At 60.3% G+C, this 20,248-nt stretch overlaps 1 protein-coding gene across 1 annotated transcript; it reads left to right on the plus strand.

Moving 5' to 3' along the window:
• Positions 1 to 409: 409 nt before the first annotated feature.
• On the plus strand, positions 410 to 17,846 carry WNT2B (Wnt family member 2B). Its single transcript, XM_074564674.1, has 5 exons — positions 410 to 781; positions 13,495 to 13,715; positions 15,272 to 15,549; positions 15,940 to 16,204; positions 16,806 to 17,846. Exons 1-5 carry the CDS (start codon positions 618 to 620, stop codon positions 17,033 to 17,035), a joined length of 1,158 nt encoding a protein of 385 aa, XP_074420775.1. The 5' UTR covers positions 410 to 617; the 3' UTR covers positions 17,036 to 17,846.
• Positions 17,847 to 20,248: the final 2,402 nt, after the last annotated feature.

The following is a 20,248-nucleotide window of genomic DNA, read 5'->3' on the forward strand; positions in this document are numbered from 1 at the left end:
CCGGCCCCGAGCATCCCGCTGCGCCCCTTCCCCGGGCGGAGCCCGACGGGGCGGCCGCGGCCGGCGGCTCCGCGCCGCGTCCCCGCGGGTGCGGGCGCGGCGGTGGGAGCGGCGGCGGGGGCAGCCCCGGCGGCGGTGGGCAGGGGCCCGGAGGGGGCTGTCCGACCTGCCCTCGGGGAGGTGGGGGTCGGTCCGGCCGGAGCGGCGGCTCCGCGCCTCTGACTCTGCCCAATGAGAGCCCGCAGCACGGCGGGCGCTGTCAATATTTGGCCACGGCCCCCGCGCTCCCATCCCCAGAGCGTCCTCGCCCTCCGCGCAAGGACCTCCATGGCCCGGCCCGGCCCCGCCGCCCGCCCCGCGCCGCTCGGGGGGCGCCGGCCCCGCTGAGCGCCCCGGCCCGGGACCCCGCGGGGAACCCCGCCGCCCGGCCCGGCCCTGCCCCGCCGCCCCCCGCGCGGCAGCATGCGCCTGGGAGCGGGGGCCCAGCCGGGGCTCGCTCAGCAGCGCGGAGCCGGCAGCCGCGCCGCGGGGCCGTGACGGGCAGTGCCCCCGAGGGGAGCGCGGGCAGGACCCCCCTCCCCGGTCATTTCTCCGTCTGGACCCCGCCCCGGAGAGATATGCTCAGCCCAAACCGCCTGGAAGCGTCTCCTGGGATTGCCTTGGCCCCCGGGCGTGCGGAGTGCGGAGCCTTCCCTCGGACGGCGGGCGCGGCCCCGCGGCTTTGCCTGTCGCTCGTCCTCCTCCTGCTCGCCCTGACGCCCCGCGCCGACTCCTCGTGGTGGTGAGTCCCCGCGACGGGCCCGACGGGCCCCGCGCTGCCGCCGGCGGGACGGGGATGGGGACGGGGATGGAGCCCGGCCGGGGCTGGGGCAGCGCGGCGGGAGCGCGGCGAGCTCCGCCGAGCCGGGGCCGGAGTCCCGCGCCCGACGTGCGGCCGCGGGAGCCGGCGGGGAGCGGCCGGGGCTCCCCGGCTCCCCCCGGTCCCGGCTGGGAGCCCCGCGGCAGGACGGGCTCGGGGCTCCCCCGGCTCCACCTGCGCCGCGGCGGCCCCGGCTCCCGGGGAAGCGCGGCCGGAGCGGCGGAGGGGGAGCCGCCCGCGCCCCTAGCCCGCCGCGGGGCCGCTGCCGGGGGTTTCCCCGGGGCACTGCCACCGCCGTGCTCCAACCCCGGGCACCCCGCGCCCCGAAAGCGCCGTCGCCGCTCGTTTCCCCTGGGCCGGGACTTGCCGCGGGGACCCCCCGAGTCCCGCCGCATCTGCCGGGGAGCCCAGCCCCGCACGCCGCGACCCCCCAGAGCCACCCCGCCCGGGGCGGGGAGCAGGATCGGCCCCTCGGTGCGGTTTAGACCTGGGAACGGCGGCGGCAGCGAGCAGCTCCCCCGATCCACCCTCTGCAATCCGGAGATCGCGCCGAGCTCCCGGGTCCCAGCGGGCTGCCGTCTTACCGCACGCACTTGCGTTACCGCTTCTCACAAACTGGCAAGTTGCTGCTCTCCCTCATTTGGGTAAGATGAGGCTCTGTAACAGATAGAAATGATGCCATAGAAAATAACAGCCTTCTAGAAATTAATTTCCTCCTGTCCCGATTCCTGTAACAATCAAAATTCACGTACGCAGAATGTCAGTAATTAGGAACACAGGGAGTGGGAAGTTTTCTAAGCGACCCTGTGCTGTTTCAGTAGTTCAGTAACAGCGGAGAAAAAAATAGTTTGCTGCAGAAAAGTTCTCAGTGTCCTCCACCCTATAAAAGTCCTCTCTAACCTTGTGGAAAACACTGTTTTCCACGCCAAGCTCATCATCGTTAGCACATTGCAGTGGATGAGGCAGAACTTAATCAAATTCAACCCATCTGCCACCAAAAGAGGCTGATGGTTTCTGGAATTCCTCAACTACTGTGGAGCACGTTGCAAGGGCCTGGGAGCACTTAATAGTCCTGCCGATAACACAAGTATTCCTAGTGTTTGGGAGCACGTCTGGGCGTGTGGCTATCGTGGCCAGGCTGGCAGCCCTGGGAGAGCCATCCCAGGAGGAGGAAGGCGAGCAGGAAAGCTGTGGGCTGGGAGGGAGCGGGGAACCTGGGGGGACGCGCCGCTCAGGCAGCGGGTTGCAACCAGGCGCAAAAGGTGGATCGCATGAGGAGCAAATTCTTCCAGAGCAGCACAGGCTTCAGGGGCACATACAATGCAAACCAGCAATAGCAATGCTGTTCCCGGCCATGCCCGGAGGAGATCTCCTGCAGCCTGATCAGCCCACGGGGAACTGAAATCACTGAGTGAGAAAATGAGTCACCGTCGGCAAGGATCAGGTCGATGCAGGCGCTGGCCTGGCTGCCAGCCCCCACCTCTGCCCCCACCCACCAGGGCAGGCGAAGACAGGACGGCATCTGTGCGGAAGGTGATGCTGCCGATATGCTAAAAGCTGAGGAAGGAAGAAAGAGTCTTAGGGGCAGTGGAGAAGTTGGATTACTTCATTTTCCAGGAGGCAAGAGAAGGGAAGGCTTATTAGAGATGAGGAGTGGGTGCGTGGGGTAAATTACCTGGAAAAAGACCAAATACTGACCAGTAACAGCATCATCTGGCCAGAGCTGGGCAGTTCTGGTAACACCTTTGGACGCTGGCTGAAGAGTGAAAATTCCTTCTTTAGGAAGGGTATAAAACCCACCTATTTTCGTTGCTGCTGTACCCCGCTTCTCCCCACCATGACTCTACTGCGGTGTCTGTCCTAATTCCCGATGCCCGTCTCTTCCCGACAGCGGGAGGAAAACCAGCCACATTTGCAGCCTCAGTAGCTGTGGCTTATTTGGAGGGAGCTGGATTTAGCTCCCGCAGCAGTTTGTGTTCTCGGCTCGCAGCCCGACTCCCCGGCTGGAGGCAGCTCGCTCGAGGGGGAGCGGGGGCAGCCCCGGGGGGGCCGGGGCAGGAGCCCAGCCTGGGGGGGCCGGGCAGCTCCCCCATGCAGCCCGGTGGCTCCTCGGCCGAGGTGCGGCCGCACACAATGCCTTTGAACAGTTTCGGTAAGCAGAAATGGTCCGAGGGACCATAAGTACATGACGTTTGAAACAAAAAAAAAAATTAGAAACCAAATATGTTAAACTCACATTTTCACGTTTTCTCACATTTTCGATCGCACTCCCTCTTCCGTAGACCAGAACATTCCTTAGAAAAGCCTTCATTGAAGCGAGCGCTCTTCTGCTGGACGTGTCAGTTCTGATAAAATAGAATGTTTAGATGAAATTGTGTTTTACTGAAAATGGTTTCAGCCAGCTGTGGTTTGGGAAAAAGTTATTCAGTGATTTACATAGGTCTCCAAGCACATCTTTAGCACTACTGATATTACAGTAAATACATTTGGTGGTGCATCATCGTTCCTTATTTTTATTATTATTGCCAAATTCTTCTAGGGATTCACACACAATAAACTTGTGGAAATAGAGGAAATGCTTCTCATTTTCAGAGTTGACTTTTAAAGTAGATTAATAGTGAGAAGTGGGTCAGTTCTGATCACAGTTACATGCAAAGAAAATATCAACCAAATGTTTCTTCTAAACAACTGCAGATTATTAATTTTCAGTGACGTCAGGCACGGCCCGTGCTGCCTCACAAAACCACCAGGAATTGGTGAACTTTGGGGCTTGAAAAAGTGCCCGTGGGTGCGTGTGCTCAGAGCACGCAGCGGGTTTGGGTGGGCAGTGGGGACAGGCTGGCGCTGGCCCCGGGCTCGCGCTGGCCCCGGGGGCTGGCGCCGCTGGCCGGGCTCCGAGGCCACCGTGGCCAACCACGGGGCGGCCCTGGCTGCGGGGAGCAGCATCCACGCAGAAACACTCCCAAACTATAACGTGTTACTTAGCAACAAAATACCAGCTGAAACACAGATGGAAATTAGGAAGGAATGCACCGGGAAAATCCCTAAATCCCGTTTACACTTGGGCGCGCTGGGGCAGGAGCGGGGCATCGCCCGGGGCTGGCGGCTCTCCCCGGTGCCCGCGGGGCAGGGCTGTGCCCCCAGAGCACGGACAGCCCCGAAAGCGGCCTCCGAAATTCCTTCTGCAAGATTTGGAAGATTAGACAAATGTTGCTTATAAACATAAACTGTGCAATAAACAAACTTGGTGTAAATAACTAAGTAGAGTTTACTCGCCATTGAGAGCCCCGCTAGCTGCTCTGGTGTGGAAAGCCATTTTAAATTGGAGGTTTGGTTAAAGAAAAATGTACACAAAGCCGGATGCACACACGCCCCTGCACCCCACCCTCACACATACCCGCTCGCCTGCGAGCCCACATGAACCCCCCCAACCCCGAGGCGCACCAAATCCTCGTTAGCTAACTTGTTTATTGCTAACCACAGCCCTTGGAAACTACAAATATTTAATTTCATCTGGCATTGGAACAGATGGGAGGCATCAGGCTCCCAAAGAGATAAAACAAATCTGTGGAAGGAAGACTAGCGTGAGCTTGGGGGCGGGTTGGGGAGCGCACGGGAGCGTGGTGGCCACATGAGGCTCCTCAACGCCTGGGTGGGTTTCGGGGGCTCTTGGGGAGCCGCTGTGCCCTGGGGCATGATGCCCGGTGAGGACTCTTGGGGATGCTCCATCTAGAGTATCCCTAAGATACTCAGCTCAGCCAGGGAGGGGGTGTGTGTCCATGGGCAGGGAGAACGCCCCGAGGCGTGAAGGAGCAGCGCCCATCGCGCTCTCCTGCTCCAGCAACCCCGGGAGCTGGCATCAAGCCCTTCCCGAGGGCTCGGCAGGGCCACCCCCGTCGCAGGTGGAGAAGGGGTCGTTCCCCCCACGGCGGGTGGAAGGAGCAGCGCTCCCGCCGCCGTCCCTCCCCGGGGCTGGCCGTGGCACCGGTGCGGGGCCCTGGCGCAGGTGCAGCGGGTGGGCACGGAGAGCGATGGAAAAATCCATCACGCGTACGCGTGGATGCAGGAGAGTGGGGCTCGTTTAAACAGGCATCCCACGGAGGTGTGTGGGAGGGGAAATAGCATCAATAGGAATGTTTGAAATTAAGCCAAGGGAAAGACAGCTGCGTGGAGGAGCTCCACCGCCCTGCAACCCTTTGGGGCGCGCGGGGGGGTCGCTGCCTCCCCTCCGTGCCAGCCCCAGCAGGACAGACCCCCAGCGCCCCGGGGGGGCTTTACTAGCAGAGGGTCTGGCAGCTCCGAGGGCCGCGTGTCCGTAGCTGCCAATGCCATCCTGCGCTGCGGACGAACCGTTCCTCCTCAGCACCCGCCCCCGCTGCAGAGCAGCCCCCCCGTCGCAGGCGAGGTAACGGGGGGACCCACCGCCTCGAAGGGGAGCCGACGTGCGGCGCTGGGCGCGTCTGCGGGGGCTCGCAGCGGCTGGCCGCTCGCTGTTGCGGAGCACTTTGCATGGCAATAAAAGCAGGAGGTCAGCGACCGGGAAGTCTTTATCCTGAGGCGCTCCACAGCCCCGGCCGTCCAGGCAGCCGCCCTTTGAAAAATAAGTTTTAAAGTAACGTCAGAGTGATGGAGAATGAACCCTGTGGCCTTTGCAGCAGCCCTGGTGTTCGCGGTTGGGGTGTATTGAACAGATGGGTTCTCTCAGTCACTCTGCGCCATTATAATAATCCTAATTGCATTTCTTAGTTCATTTTTCATTAGGGTCACTTTCACCTATAGGAAATCTTTCTTACAAAGAAATGCAGAAGAAAAAGTCCTTTTGCTCTTCCAAACTCATTAGCTTTTACGATGACCGGTACCGATTTCCGCAGTGCCTGCAGCCCACCGCGAGGAGACCCGGGCCAGGTCCTGTGGAAAGACGCAGCGTCTGCTCCACGCAGCTCGCACCCAGCACGCAAGATGCCACGGACCAGGGAAGAATCATCCGTCCCACGTTACCCCCAGAGGCTGTCTTACCTCCTGCCGCTGAGATTTTGGGAGGAAAAAAAAAAAAAGATACTTAAGGATAAAGCATGTTTTTGCTGAGCAATTTGTACTGTGTTCATACATCACCGACAACACCGCCAAGGAATAGCTTTCACTCGGCGCTGAGCGAGATTTTGGCCGTTATCGTAGAAGGTGCCAGAACCCTTTTCTCCCTGTGCTTTTCTGACCTCCCGCCCTCGGCCCTCCCCGGCTCTGCAGCATCCGGAGCACCCGGGGGCTCTGCTGCTCACCCCATAGATGTTCTGCACACACCGTATCTCACCTTCACGCCGCAGCAGGCACAACAGACCTCCGTGTCCAGGTCACGCTCTGTACAAGATGCCAACAGCAAACCCTGCCACGTCAGCCGAGGGGACGGGCGCTCATTTGGGTGCAGCTCCCCGGGACCGCAGCATCTCTGGACATTTCAGTCCTTCCCGCAGGGACCGCATCCCACCGACAGCACACGGGGGCAGGAGACCACAGAGAGGGGACGCTGACAAGGAACCCGGGGCACACAGCTGGAGAAAGGGCGACACACAAGAAACAGAAAGATCGCGGTGCAGAAAATGAAAAATATGTCCCTCGAATGGCACTGGTAGTGGCTCAGCATTATGATATTAAAAATTATTCAAGTGAGACTAACACTCTCAACATACAGAGTAGTGGCTCTAAGTGAGGAAATTAGGACCATTAATCATTCCAAGGCGTTAACAATTCCAGCAGACCAGGATGGCCCCGTTCCTAGTGGGGCTTAATAAAATACTCAGGGTTTATAATAATAAAATAATATCTCAAATGTCTATAGCACCTTGCAACCCGAAGTGCTTTGCAGTTGGCTATAAATCGTCTGCCCAGAGCCAGGGAGAGCAGAGGAAGGAAAGCGCTGCATCCTTGGGAAGTATGCAAAGAACTCGAGGAGGTGAAATGCTGCCAGGTGCCTTGGAATTTGCTCTTTATCAGGCACAGGGGCAGGGATGTTGGATTTGATCCTATCTGAACGCGGTGTCTCCGATAGCTGCCTAGGGTTTTCCAGCCTCCCACCAAAATACAGATTTCGTGTCGGCTCAACGGGAAGGGAACAGAAGCCAAGATGGTTTGGCGCCCAGGTTGGTCTCTCAGGACGATGGAAGTGGTTACGAGAGCAACGGGGAGGGGAATGGCTCTTCCCAGGGGAAGGACTCCAGCAGCCTCGGATAGCGCAGAGGAGCCGGAGCGCGCTCACCCTCGGCACCAGCGCTCTGGGAGCAGCCGCGAGGCTCTGCAGGGCGAGACGGCGGCCGCGGGACGGGCTGCGCCAGAGGCCGAGCATCTCCCGCCCGAGGAGACGGGACCAGGGCTCCGGCAGCTGCGTAACGTGCTCGGGAACAACACCTCGGTGCTTTTCTTGCTTGCTTTTTTTATTTTGTTTGGTTGTTGTTTTAAACGTGGTCTGGGCGAGTTCAGAGCGCCCGAGCGCTGCTCTGCACATCACAGGCAGCGTGAGGCTGCTGCGTCTCTTTACTGCCAGGAAAAAGGGGAGCCCGGCAGCGGCCCCCGGGAGCAGCTGGGGTGGCCGGGGCTGCGGGGATTTAAGCTACCCGGACTGTGGTAACCGCGTTGAGAGCCCCCTGCGCTTGGTGGGGAGAGGCGGCATCACCAAAGGCAGATTCTCCAGCTGAGAACCTGTTAGATGGGATGTCAGAGCCCAGCCTGCCGCCTGTGCCGGCACCCGGCTTCAGGGCGGAGGAGCAGCTCTTGGTGATTTCAAGCCATCGAGCTGTCGGAGTTCGTGGTGCCATGTCCCTTCCCCTGGGACATCCCCCCCCGTGCTTCTGTTCTGCCCGGCTCTGCCGCCGAACAGGGCATTACAGACAGTTGACAAAGTGGTTTGGGGATCCTCGGGAAGAGAGAAGCCACAGGAAGGAGACCTGTTAACCTGCCGTCGGTTGTCAGCCACGAAAAACGATAACCAGTGGCAGTGGGGACACGGGGACGCCTCGTGCCTCGGCTCTGGGCACCCAGGGCTTCCCGCGTCACCGCAGCTGCTTGCAGGGACATCCTTCTCCCAGTGTATAATTAACCTACGACAGTCATCTGAGATAAGCTCAGCCTGCATTAATCTAATTTAAAATTGTGCCTTTAATGGTATTGGCGCAACCACAATCGCCCCGCAGTGGGAACTTGCAACACTTCAGCAGCTGTTTTAATTCTAAAGCAGAGCCCAGAAATTTCAAATTATGAGATTTGCCTGAGAATGGCAATTCCAAAAATTTCCCTTTTGAAATCAAGTAATGCTCAAATAGTTTTTCCAATGCCATATAAAAAAGGGTAAAATGAAATACCGGGTACAGCAGCGTGTCTGGTATAAATTGCATTAGAAACTTAATGACCGCACTAACATATTTCTCAGCAACACCTTGGCCTTACAGAAAAGCAACAAACAAGCAAATTCCAATTCCACTTAATTTTACCCATTCCCATTAAATCCTTTCTTCAAAACCTCATTTTCCAAGAGACGTTTTCCACCCGGTATCTCCTAGCGAGTCTCTAAATGTGGCACGACCCCGGCTAAGCCTCCCCTGCTCCGGGATCTCTGCGGGTCCCCGCGGGGCAGGATGCAGCCGTGGCAGCCGCTCTGCACGGCCAGAGCATCCCTGCGGCGCGGGGCAGCCGTGGCCAGAGCAGCCCACCCTGACACGCCGGGAGAGGCCGGCACCGTGCACCGAGACCAGCCCTGGGCTGGCACCAGGAGGAAACGGAGCTTTCCCCGGCCACCGCAACACCCGCAGCCCCGCCATGGCTGGTATTTCCCTCCGACGCTCGCCCCAGCCACGCGCAAAGCAAGGGCTCGCCGCAGTGACACGAGGAGCAGGGCTTTGCCTCTGCCGGGCTGACTTACCGATCCCCGCAGCAATCCCGTCTCGCCGGTGGCTGGTGACGGCTGGAGCTGGGCGCACGCAGGGGCTTCGCTGCCGATGCCTCTCCGGGACTGGAGACCTGCCCCCAAAAAAACTGCTGGGTCAGTAGAGTCTTAGCAATTACACGAAATTACTGCCAACAGCTCTGAGCTACAAAAAAAACCCCAAACCTGGAGGTGCCCCTGGTCTGTATGGCAGAGGGCTGGTTATTTATAGTGACAGGGAAACTGAGTGCCCCTCGGCAGCATCCTCCTGCCCGGGTCTCTAGAGCTGTGGTTCCCTCTGACCGCTGGTTCGGCAGAGTCCCCCAAAGCCCCGTAAAGGCAGCCTGGGGCTCCTGGCATCTGGAGAAACCCCTCGGCAGCTGCACAGCCCGTCCGCTCGCCTGGCCGGGCTCTCGCTGGCACCTTCGGGCAGGCTGCCGGAGACATCTCCTTCCCCGGCAGCAGCAGTTCCCGTCTGCCTGGCGCTAAGGTGCCCCGGGCTCTGGCCATGCCCCGATCTCCCACTGCTGCACCGGGGGCTTCTCCTGAGCCTTGTGCTCTTCCCTGTCAAAGATCCCAGCAACCAGGAAGCCGCATGGACTGTGTCGGGGCCAAAAGCACGGTTTGCTGATCCAGAAAGAGATTCCAGCACAGTGAAGACTGAGAAGGAGTGAGGCGTACTGGGATCTGATCCTTGGGACAAGTCACAGCAAATCCCAGGAACTCGCTGCCCACACGGGGAGATCCCCCCCCTAACCCGCAGGGAGCTGCGCCCACGGGGGGAGAGCGGCCGCGGGCAGGAAAGCCCTGACTTTCACCAGAGCGGTCTGAGCCGAGGGCAGAGACATGACATGGGCCATGGCTCAGCGGGAGCAGCCCCAGGAGTCTGCGAGTCCGTCGGGATGCCGGGCAGGCTCTCGTGGGAAGCGCCGGAGCGGGACACATGCGGCACGGAGGGAAGCCTTGGATGGGGGCTCACACAAAATGCATGCTGACAAGTAAATAGATGCGTCTGCCTCCGATTTGCTTGTTTATCTTAGAAGCAATTTAGGTTTCTCCTTGTTTACAAGAGTCGAAGTCAGCAGGCTCTTAGGACAAGAACAAGCACTGGGAGCCAACACGTGACAGTTGTCTCCTGTTCCCTCGCCGCTCCCGGGCTGTCGGGAAAGGGCTTCAGCTGCGTCGGTGGATGCGTCTGTGCAGGAGGTTGAGTGGCAGAGAGGAGGAGGGCGCGTGGGAACCTGGAGCGTTTCACCTCCTTTACCTCCGAAAGCACTTGCCTTTGTAACACGCAGTCTCCGGCTGCCGCTGGGCAGTTGCCGCTCGCAGGGGAAGGTGGAGGTCCGGTGCCACCCATGGCAGAGGTCCGGTGCGTGGTGGCACGGCGTTTCCCGCAGCACTGCAGCTCACTCCCGCCTCCTGGCAGCTGAACTCCAGGAGCAAACGGGGAGCGCAGCGGGCTCGTGCCGGCACGCTGGTGTGCAAGGAGCAAATGCTGCAGCGTCACACAGCCAAAGGCCGTCGGAGGGACCGGCGCCAGCCCCTCCGCCTGAGCTGGGCAAACAGCGTGGCCCTTCGCAGCAGGGCGATGCGAGGGCTCTGCAGACACTATGCGAGGACCTCACAGGAGGCAGCATCCCCTGGAACCCCATTTGACAGGGCGGGGGATCGTTATCCCCACATGCACTTAATTACCAACTCCCTTCCTCTCTCCCAGCTCTCCTCGCTGCAGGCTGCTCCTGCCTCGCTCCTCCTGGCCATGCAGAAGTCCGGGCTGGAGCAGCCTCCGGCTTCGGGAGCAGTTCCCTCTCACAGGCTTTTCTGAACTCCAGGCTTGGGGTTGTTTTCTTCTGCTGTAAAAATGCAGATTCCCCAAGAGTACAGCATTTCACAGAAGTTTGCCACTTCCAGCACAACTTCATTTTTTAAAAATGCAGTTCTGATAAAGCAGCTGGGGGCTTCTCAGAACATCCATTGTCTTTCCTGTTTCAGTGTTTTTAAAATGTCAGATTTTTAGAAATAAAATCGGAAGGGATGCTTTCATCAATCCAAAACAAATGTTTGGGTTTTTTCCCCTCCCAAAATTCTGCTTGGCAGAATTTTCTGATGTTCCTCGTCTTGCTCCATTTCAGAGTAACTGAACCCAACTGGAGCATTTCTCACGAAATGGAAGATCTCGGTCCCGCCGAGATAACCACAGCCCTTCCAAGACCTATGAGGAATTTTCCCTCTTGTTGTGCCGCTTTCCAACGCCACAGCAATCGCGGGGTGGGTTTCAGTACCTCATCTCGGGTGCAGGGCTGTCGGTACCGCAGCAAACGCGCTGCTTGTGTGCGGCCAGGAGCGGGGGGAGACGCGGGCACTGACCGCGGCGGGGCTCCGGGACGCTGCACGCGAGGTGCTCCTCGGGGTCCCTGCCCTCCTTCCGCCTCCTCCTGCTGAGAGCGTTTGCTCTGATCCGGGTGTTTGGCGGGAGAATTAACGAGAAGTAATTAGCTGGCACTGTGAAAAAGGGAGTGCCTGGTGTTTGTCTCGTCTGGAGGGTTTCCCTTGATCTCAGTCTCCCCAGGGATGGTGTCGGTGCTATATCTGCCGTCCCTCGTCCTGGGGTCCCTCCGGAGCCCGCCCTGCCCCCAGCCCGCTGCCGGGGACAAAGGCCAGTGCCAGGGCTCGGCAGCGCAGGGGGCAGACAGGGCATGGGGTCCCCGAAAGGCCCCCCGTGAGGCGGCCCATCAAAGAACATTTTACCTTTCGCAGCTTTCCCAGCGTCTCTCTCCTCCAGTGAAGAGGAGCTTTGGCTGCTGCTGCCTCCGTCCTGCCACACCGCTGCCTCCGGGCCACCTCGTCCCAGCTCTCGGCAGCACAGGCAGGGACACGGCAGCCGTCCCCATCCTGGCTGGGACTGGGCAGGGTGGCCAGAGTGAATTCAGGGCCAGGGGACCTGGCCACGCTGCCCCACGGAATCTCTGCATCCGCGCTCGAGCCCACTGGCCTGTGCCAGCCCCCGCCTGGTGGGATGCTCCTTGTCCCGCTCACCACGGGAAGGAACTGGCCGCTCTCGCGGCCCAGCACGAGCAAGGCAATTAAACGCCCGCCATCGGCATTGCTCAATGAGCTCCTGTTGGCTTTTCTTTCCTAAACGGCTCCTGCCATCGCCCTTGTCCCCCTGCTGCCGGATGAAAGGCTGACGAGCAAGCCTGCGAAAATAATGCTCACGGGCCCTTGGTGCCGGGGCTTGCAAAGCCATGGGGAGCTGGGTTTATTATCCTCAGCTCCAGCCTGAGATGACCTTGTGCTTCTGCCAGTGTTTAAACAAAATATTTTAAAAGAGGGAACAGATCCCACTGCTTTCTGTGCTCACAGGGCTTTCCTACGCCCGCAAGCTCTCTCTGGGGCTGATAGAAGCGATGATAGAACATCGCCAGAGAGAGGCAATGAAATATTGCCCAAGCTTATTGCTTTTTATTATTATTAAAGGGAGGTTCTTACTTCCAGTCTGGGGGGGGCTGAAAAATTTGAATCCCACCCAAACCTCATCCCTTCTAGCCAGAATCACAGCTCTGTGGCAAACACCATCCTCCGGCACAAGCAGCCGCTGCCTGCCCGGGGCTGACCGGGATGGAAAATTCCACGTTGCGGCCATTGCCCGGGCTGGTGTGAGGCTGCAGGGCGCGGGACAGAGCTCAGGGTCCCTCCCCCGTGCCTGTGGAGGGCTGCCCGTGGGGCTCAGCCAGGCTCTACCAGACTGTTGTTTGTGCATTGGCTTTCTGCTTCAAGCTCCCGCCCTCCCCTGCAGGGAGAGGAGTGGGATGCAGGCAGGATACGGGATGCACGCGGGATACGGGATGCAGGCATGGTACAGGCAGGACAGGAGACACAGGGTAGTTCTCCTGGATACCCAGCTTCAGGGCATGATTGTGAACGTTCACCAGTGCAAGAGATGCACAGAGGGGATGAGATGGCTGGGGAGAAGGTAACAGTGTGAACAGGGACTGCAGCGACCAGAGGTGAAGGCGGCTCCTCTTTCTCCCCCAGCCGAGCATCGCACGGAGCCTGTGCCCGGGACCGTTGTCCCCGCAGTGTGCCCCAGCCGGGGCGCGGGCAGGAGGCATCTCAGAGCCAGTGCCAGCCGTGCTGGTCTCAGCTGGGCTCCATCCTGCTGTGCTCAGCAGGGCGGGCTGCGGTGGAGGGAAGAGGGTGGGAGGCTTTGCACATCAGCGAGTCCCTCCGCTGCCACCCCAGGGGCTCACAGGGAGCCCAGGGGCGCGGGTCCCGTGGTGTGCAGCCCCCACAGCTGCCGCCTCCGGGGGGGAGATGGGCTCTGCAGCCCCGCTGCTCCCTGCCCCAGCGCTGCACGCACGGGGCAGAGCTTCCCCCACCCCGGCTGGGGGTTATTTTGTTAAACACAAAGACCGAAGCCCAGCGGCTGTGATGGCTCAGCAGTGCCCTGCCCCTGCGTCCTGCCTGACTGAACCACAGCCAGTGGCACGTCCCACGGCTCCCCCGGTCCCCTGCGCCGAGGGGATGCTGCAAGGAGGGCACTCGCTGCAGGGGAACGCCGTCGGCAGAGCTCAGAGCGGCTGTGAAGAGGGAAAAGTGGGCTTCAATGTGAGACCCCCCGCAGGGTGAGGGCCTGGGGAGGCAGAGCCCACACTGTCCCCCTCCGCGGGCAGCAGATAGGGTCCCCACCTGGTTCCCAGTAACGCATCACCGCTCTCTCTCACAGGTACATCGGGGCGCTGGGCGCGAGGGTGATCTGCGATAACATCCCCGGGCTGGTGAACAAGCAGCGGCAGCTGTGCCAGCGGTACCCCGACATCATGCAGTCAGTCGGGGAGGGAGCCAAGGAGTGGATCCGGGAGTGCCAGCACCAATTCCGGCACCACCGCTGGAACTGCAGCACCCTGGACCGGGACCACACTGTCTTTGGCCGGGTCATGCTGCGAAGTAGGTTCTGCCCCATCCCCTTCCCGCTGCCACGTGCCTTGTCTCCCCGGGAGAGTCTCTCCTCTCGCCGTGCTGCCATGCCCAGTGGCTTGGATTACTCCCTGAGGAGAGCTTTGCCTTTCCCTGTAAATTAATCAAGCAGTAATGGGAGCAGAGCACCGCGTTTGAAATAACTGCACCAGATGAGATGGAGCAGGGGGAGCACAGGGGGAGAAGGGGGAAGGAGGAGACACCTCCGGAGAACAGGCTCGTATGTAAACAGTAATGGGATATATAAATATTTGGAGAGCGGGGTTGGCCGGGACTCAGCAGTTCACGTGGGAACGGGCTGTTCCCTTGCATGGCGAGGGAGGCGAGGCAGCGCCGCCACGCCAGTCCTGGCTGCGGGCTCCAAGGTGGAGGAGGACCACGGCTGCGGGGCAGCCGCCAGCCCCGCACACCCGGGAGGGACCTTCCCGTGCCAGGTGAGGGAGGGATACAGCGAAAGCAGGGACATGCCCGAGGAGCAAAGAGGAAGGGCGCCATGGGGACAGGGACAGGGGCAGTTCCAGAGCAGGAGCAGCATCGTGGGCTCTGGCAGCCAGCGGACGCCGGGAGCACATCCAGCCCCGCAGCCTCCAAATCAAAGGCGGCTGGGAAGAGCCTTTCCACTGGCCAGGAGCAGCTCATATGGAGGACACGTGGGCGCCCACGGAGGCAGGCGGGGAGCGGGGGGCTCCCGGCTGGCGGGGGGATGGGGCTGCTGCCCGGCGGGGTGGGCGAGTGCAGAGCCTGCACGCCAGACCCCGGGAGGAGCTGGCTGGAGGGAAGGGGGCTGGAAGCGCTGGGACGCAGCACTGGCCCTGCCATGCTGCAGCCTGCCCCATCGCAGGCTCTCCATCCCCGCCACGGCACCTTTATCCCACCCGCATCCTCTCCTGGCAAAGGATGGGGAATGATGAAAGCTCCTCGCCACAGCCCCATCCTGCGAGGCCCAAAGAGAGCTCTGCTCCCTTTGAAGTTGCTTTCAAAGGCTCTCAAAAATGAAGACGAACATGGTTTTGATTTGCAGCGTCTTTTACAGCATTATAAAAACAGCTGCGAACTCGAACCAGAGACATAAAATAGCAGGCGGCACGCTGTGCCGCGCGGGGAAAGCCAAGCTCAGCCAAAGCCGTGGCCAGCTCCTGCACTCAGCATTGCCCCGCAGGGAGGTGGCCCCAGCCGAAGGGCAGTGGCCAGTCCGGCCAGCTCAGCACCAACGGGCACCCGCGGGGCCCCGCGCCGTGGGTCAGCGAGGGGAGCAGTCGGGCAGCCCTGAGAGCAGCGCGACACCCCGAGCTGCTGAGCCCTGAGGCTCGGCACAAAATTCCCCTTAGTCTGAAAGGCGCCAGGGACGCCGAGGCTGGGCTCGGCAGCCGGCAGAGGTGACTGGGCTCGGTTTACCCACGTGCAGGACAATCTGCCCCCCAGCCACAAAGGTGCCACCGCACCGTGCCCCGCTCCCAGGCGGGCTGTGGGCGCCCGGCCCAGCCCGGCACACTCACTCCCCATCCCCGTTTCTCTCCCCGCGGCAGGCAGCAGGGAGGCCGCCTTCGTCTACGCCATCTCCTCGGCCGGCGTGGTGTACGCCATCACGCGGGCCTGCAGCCAGGGGGACCTGAAGGCCTGCAGCTGCGACCCGCTCAAGAGGGGCCGCTCCAAGGACGAGCGCGGGGAGTTCGACTGGGGCGGCTGCAGCGACAACATCAACTACGGGATCCGCTTTGCCAAAGCCTTCGTGGACGCCAAGGAGAAGAAAGTGAAGGACGCCCGGGCGCTGATGAACCTGCACAACAACCGCTGCGGGAGGATGGTGAGTGCAGCCCCGAGCCCCGTGCGCAGCCGGCCCACTGCGACCCCCGGCAGGGGAAGGGGCGGCGGGCGCAGATCGGGCCGTGGGCTGGGACCTGGGTGGCCGCAGGGGGCAGGTCCTGCTGCAGACGAGGGCAGGAGCCTGCCCTGCCGTCCCGGTGTCCCCCTGCACGCTCTGCCCGGGGAGCAGCCCCATGGGGATGGCAGGACCCCGCTTACCCGTGCCCCCAGCACCTGTCCTCGGTCACTGTGGGAACGCGTCCTCCGCAGGCAGCAGCCCTGTCCCGCACAGGCGAGGGCTGATGAAGCTGCCCCGGGGACGAGCAGAGCCAGGCGCGATGTCTGATGCCCAAGGTGGCCGTCGGTCCTCACGGCATCCCTCTTCCCACAGGCTGTGAAGCGTTTCCTGAAGCTGGAGTGCAAATGCCACGGCGTCAGCGGCTCCTGCACACTAAGGACTTGTTGGCTGGCAATGTCAGATTTTCGAAAAACGGGGGATTACCTAAGGAAGAAATACAACGGCGCCATCCAGGTGACGATGAACCAGGATGGCACTGGCTTCACGGTGGCCAACAAGAACTTCAGGAAGCCCACAAAAACAGATCTGGTGTATTTTGAGAACTCACCCGATTACTGTGTGATGGACAAGTCGGCAGGTAAAAACCACAGCTCCACTCGCTGCCCAAAAGCGGCTCTGGCTCCCCTCCTGGCTGTCCAGCAGGTCCCGGCCAGCCCAGCCTGGCAGCGCTGCTCCCAACGAACCCCAGTCCCCGGTGGGGGGGGTCACGCCACAGGGGGGTCTCCCAGCCCCTCAGTGGGTGTCAGTGCTCGCCGGGGCACTGGGTCTCTACAGCCCCTCATGCCTGTGCAGACAGGACTGGGTTTGCCCGAAACCCCCAGGCTTTACACCAAAATCCAAACCACCAGGCCTCGTGTAGTGACCGTGCTCTGGGCAGCAGCGGGCGTGGGCTCCAGCAGCGGGGACGGGGCCATGCAGAGGGTCCCCAAAGCTGTGTCCGTGGCCAGGCTCGCTGCAGCCCCTGCCCTTACCAAAGGGAGCCCAGGCTCCGCAACCAGCCCAGCCTTCGGCTGCTGGCACTACGCTGTGGCACAAACAAGGAGGTTCCACCGCCGCCAAGGCAGTGGTGTCCGAGGTCTCCATGGCAGATCCCCGTCTTAGTGGGCGGGGGGGTGGAGGAAGCGTTTGACCAAGCTGGAGAAGGAGCCCCCTGAACCCACTCTCACTTCCCTCTCCAGGCTCCCTGGGCACGGCCGGCCGCGTGTGCAACAAGATGTCGCGCGGGACGGACGGCTGCGAGGTGATGTGCTGCGGGCGGGGGTACGACACCACCCGCGTCACTCGCGTCACCAAGTGCGAGTGCAAGTTCCACTGGTGCTGCGCTGTGCGCTGCAAGGAGTGCGAGGACACTGTGGACGTGCACACGTGTAAAGCGCCGAAACGGGCCGAGTGGCTGGACCAGACCTGAGGAGACGGGAGCGCGGAGGCGGGAATCCACTGCCACCCCCCCTTGCAATTTGTTAAAAGACTGTGCCCTGCGGGCCATGACATTCTGGGAGCTGTAGTTCAACTGCATGGCTTTTATTTAATTAATTCTGCAAAGCACTAAAGAAAGGACTACATTTCCCAGGAGGTACCGTGGACCCTTCTATTTGCTCAGCAAAACTAATCCCCACCCAGGAGGAGTCCATGTCCTTGCTTAAACTGTGAAACTGCCGTTGCCCCTTGTTCTCTTTGCGAAGGGACGGTGCAACCGATACGGACCTGGGGACCGATGCTCGGGAGGCGATGGCTGAGGAACCCTGCACCTCCCCAGAGAATTCACCTTGCAGTAAAGTTTCGCTGGCAAACAACCCCACTAGTTCAGAATAACCCACTCTAGCAGAAAGCATCCTTGCTTTTGCTTTTTTGCAAGGCCAGAGGCAGGGTGCTGCGCATCCCTAAGGCAGTTCCTGATCCCCACGTTTCCCCGGAGCGGCCACAGCCGCATCGCCGGTGCCGCAGGGCGAGAGCAGCCTCTGCACGAGGCTTCTCCCCGTCTGCCCAGGCACGGTGACGCGCGGAGCTGGGAATCGGACCTGAAAGCCGAGCGACCGCACAAAGACAGGGGCCACCCCAGGATGCTGGCAGACAGAGGGCTGGAGAAAGCAAACAGAATCTGTGAACTTACTGGTAGGTTCTGAAGTCAACGGATACAACAGCGTCTCTGTAAAACCCACTCGTATGTTGTGTATACTGCTTATTATTTTAAGTCAAAATTCATTATAAACCTATATCAGAAAATTATGTTCTTTGCTTCTTGAATTCCTACACACCCAGGTGGGCACTTCTCCAGCGCGGGAATCAGCCCACCGCATTTCTGCCACCTGCGGGAGGTCTTCCAGTCCCTGACGGGGGCTTGGGAGAGGGATGGGGACACCCTGTGCAGCAGGGCCTGTAGCAATAGGAAAAGGCATAATGGTTTTAAACTAAAAGAGGGAAGATTTAGACTAGACAAAAGGAAGAAATGTTTTACGCTGAGCATGGTGAGGCAGTGGCCCAGGTTGCCCAGAGAAGTGGGGGATGCCCCATCCCTGGAAACATTCCAGGGCGTTGGACTAGATGGACTTTAAAGGTCCCTTCCCACCCAAACCATTCCATGATTCTGTGCTTACCTGCAGCTCCCGCGGTCCCAAAGCGCAGCCCTCCCTGTCCCGGGAACCGGCTGGTTTCCCACAGAACGCATCATGGATCCAGCGTGCAAAGCCCCGGGGGAATCCTTCAGCAGCAGCAGGATGCCCCAGGACATCTGGTGCCACAGCACTGGGTCGGGCAGGAGATGCTGGGTTAGGTTTCACATCCTTCCCGTAAAAAAAAGCCAAACAAACCAAACACCCCAAACTTAAACTATGAACTAAGGCTGAAGCTGCTGCGGGGAGGGGCCGGGCTGCAGAGCTGCCCGCAGGTAGGTGACAGAGATCAGCCCCTCTCGTCTCTAGAATTCCCACAGTTCTTTTTTTCCCCAAGCTTGGTCAACGATTGCAAAGATGCTTTATTTAATGTACAGATATTTTACAGTCTGGTCAAAAGGCACCAACCCACACCAACAGGCTTACCGCACAAGTAACACAGTTCTACCTGCAAACGCAGCCGACCCAGGTAAAACCCCTGACCTCCACCATCGCCATTCCCGAGCATCCGCTGACGGTGCTTCGCCACGTCCCTCCCAGAGCTCCGCTGCCCATTGCCCAGGGCAGGGGATGCTTTTCTCCTGACCTGGGAAAAATGTTAGTTTTCCTAATGTTGATCCTCATCGTGCTGATGGGCAGGTGAGGATTTCACACGGTCAAAGCAAGTTTCCGTGAAAGTTATGAGGTTACAACAACAATGGGGAAGGACAAGTCAACAGCAACGTTCATCTGCAAATACTTTTAAGCGGGCCGTGCGCTGCCGGGGCAGAGGGGCCAGGGCTTCCCCCGGCAGCAGGGAGCCGCGGGGGCTGAGGGAGCGGGGAGGCTGCCGCGCGACGGCTGAAGGAAGGGCAAAGCAGCAGGATGGGATTAAGGCAAAGAAGATTATTCCGGTCCTAAGCTACCCATCGGCTACCGCACGGAGAGCATCTGAACGGGGATTTCAGCCAATGGCCCTAGGAAATACTAGCTTAAGTGGTGAGAGAAAAACCACTCTGAAAACTGCTTTGATGGGAACTGCTCAAAGAATTCAGAGTCTGCCATGGGCCGGATCAGAGCCCCGTGCTCCCCGCCAGACCGAGATCCTCATGCAGAAAAAGGACCTTCAGCAGAGCCACGGACAAGCAAAAAGGTGACATTTTAACAGAACTCTTAAAACAGTTACAGGAATCCCACCTCCCCGCCGCCTCACCTTACAGAAGGGAACCGAACCCTCTCCCGTTGGGATGCCGGCGGGAGCAGGAAGGGCTGAGCAGCTCCTCCCGCCCTCTGCTCCCACAGGTCGTGCCTCAGGCTGGAGTTTGCCCGGAGGCGGCCGGGTCTCGCCCCGTGCCCTGCGAAGCCCTCTGCGTCTCCCCTCTGCATCTCACGGGGAGGCGGTTTCCCTGCAGATTTTCTCCGTCTCAGCTGTGCCGAGGAATGCCGGCAGGTGAGTGGGGGCCTGAGCCAGGCCAAAGGCATTTCAAGCCTGCCGTAGCACAGCATCCGTCAGCGCGCCGGCTGATCTACTGGGAAGAGCTCCCTCATTTATCTTCATTACTGCTCCACCTACCATCGATTTACGACAGACTTAGAAAAAATGCTGCCCCCTCGGCAATCAATCCGAGCCTGCCCCCATCCTGCTCCCCGAGCGGGACATGCTCCGCGGGTGGGAGGGACCCCGTGCCCGGGGACCCCAGGACAGCCCACGATAGACATTTCCTCCTCTCCAGAGCACCCCCGGAGGCATCTTCCAGCAGAAATAGCGCTCCGCAGCAGATCCCTGGGCCCACCTAATGAGTGACACCTTCATCGACTGCTGCTGCCAAATCATCCCTTCCCTCTGAATGCAGATGTTCAGCATTTCAAAGTGGAGGAGAAGGCTCCCGAGGACACGTTGGTCCTGGGTTTATCAGCTCCCCCCCTTCCCGTAGCATCACCCTGGATGCCTTCAGCAATGCTGTAGAATAACCACAGCCAAGAAGGCAACAAAACCTCCGTAACCCCGAGGGTCCGCTGGCCTGGTGGGCTCC

The sequence above is a fragment of the Larus michahellis genome, chromosome 21, assembly GCF_964199755.1.
Source record: "Larus michahellis chromosome 21, bLarMic1.1, whole genome shotgun sequence".
Taxonomy (NCBI): domain Eukaryota; kingdom Metazoa; phylum Chordata; class Aves; order Charadriiformes; family Laridae; genus Larus; species Larus michahellis.

What these genes read in the sequence shown, in the direction of transcription:
- WNT2B (XM_074564674.1), top strand. Translation starts at nt 618, where the DNA reads ATGCTCAGCCCAAACCGCCTGGAAGCGTCTCCTGGGATTGCCTTGGCC. An exon ending in TGGCCGGGTCATGCTGCGAA is followed by an intron (nt 13,716 to 15,271) that starts GTAGGTTCTGCC and finishes TCCCCGCGGCAG; the next exon opens with GCAGCAGGGAGGCCGCCTTC. An exon ending in ACAACCGCTGCGGGAGGATG is followed by an intron (nt 15,550 to 15,939) that starts GTGAGTGCAGCC and finishes CTCTTCCCACAG; the next exon opens with GCTGTGAAGCGTTTCCTGAA.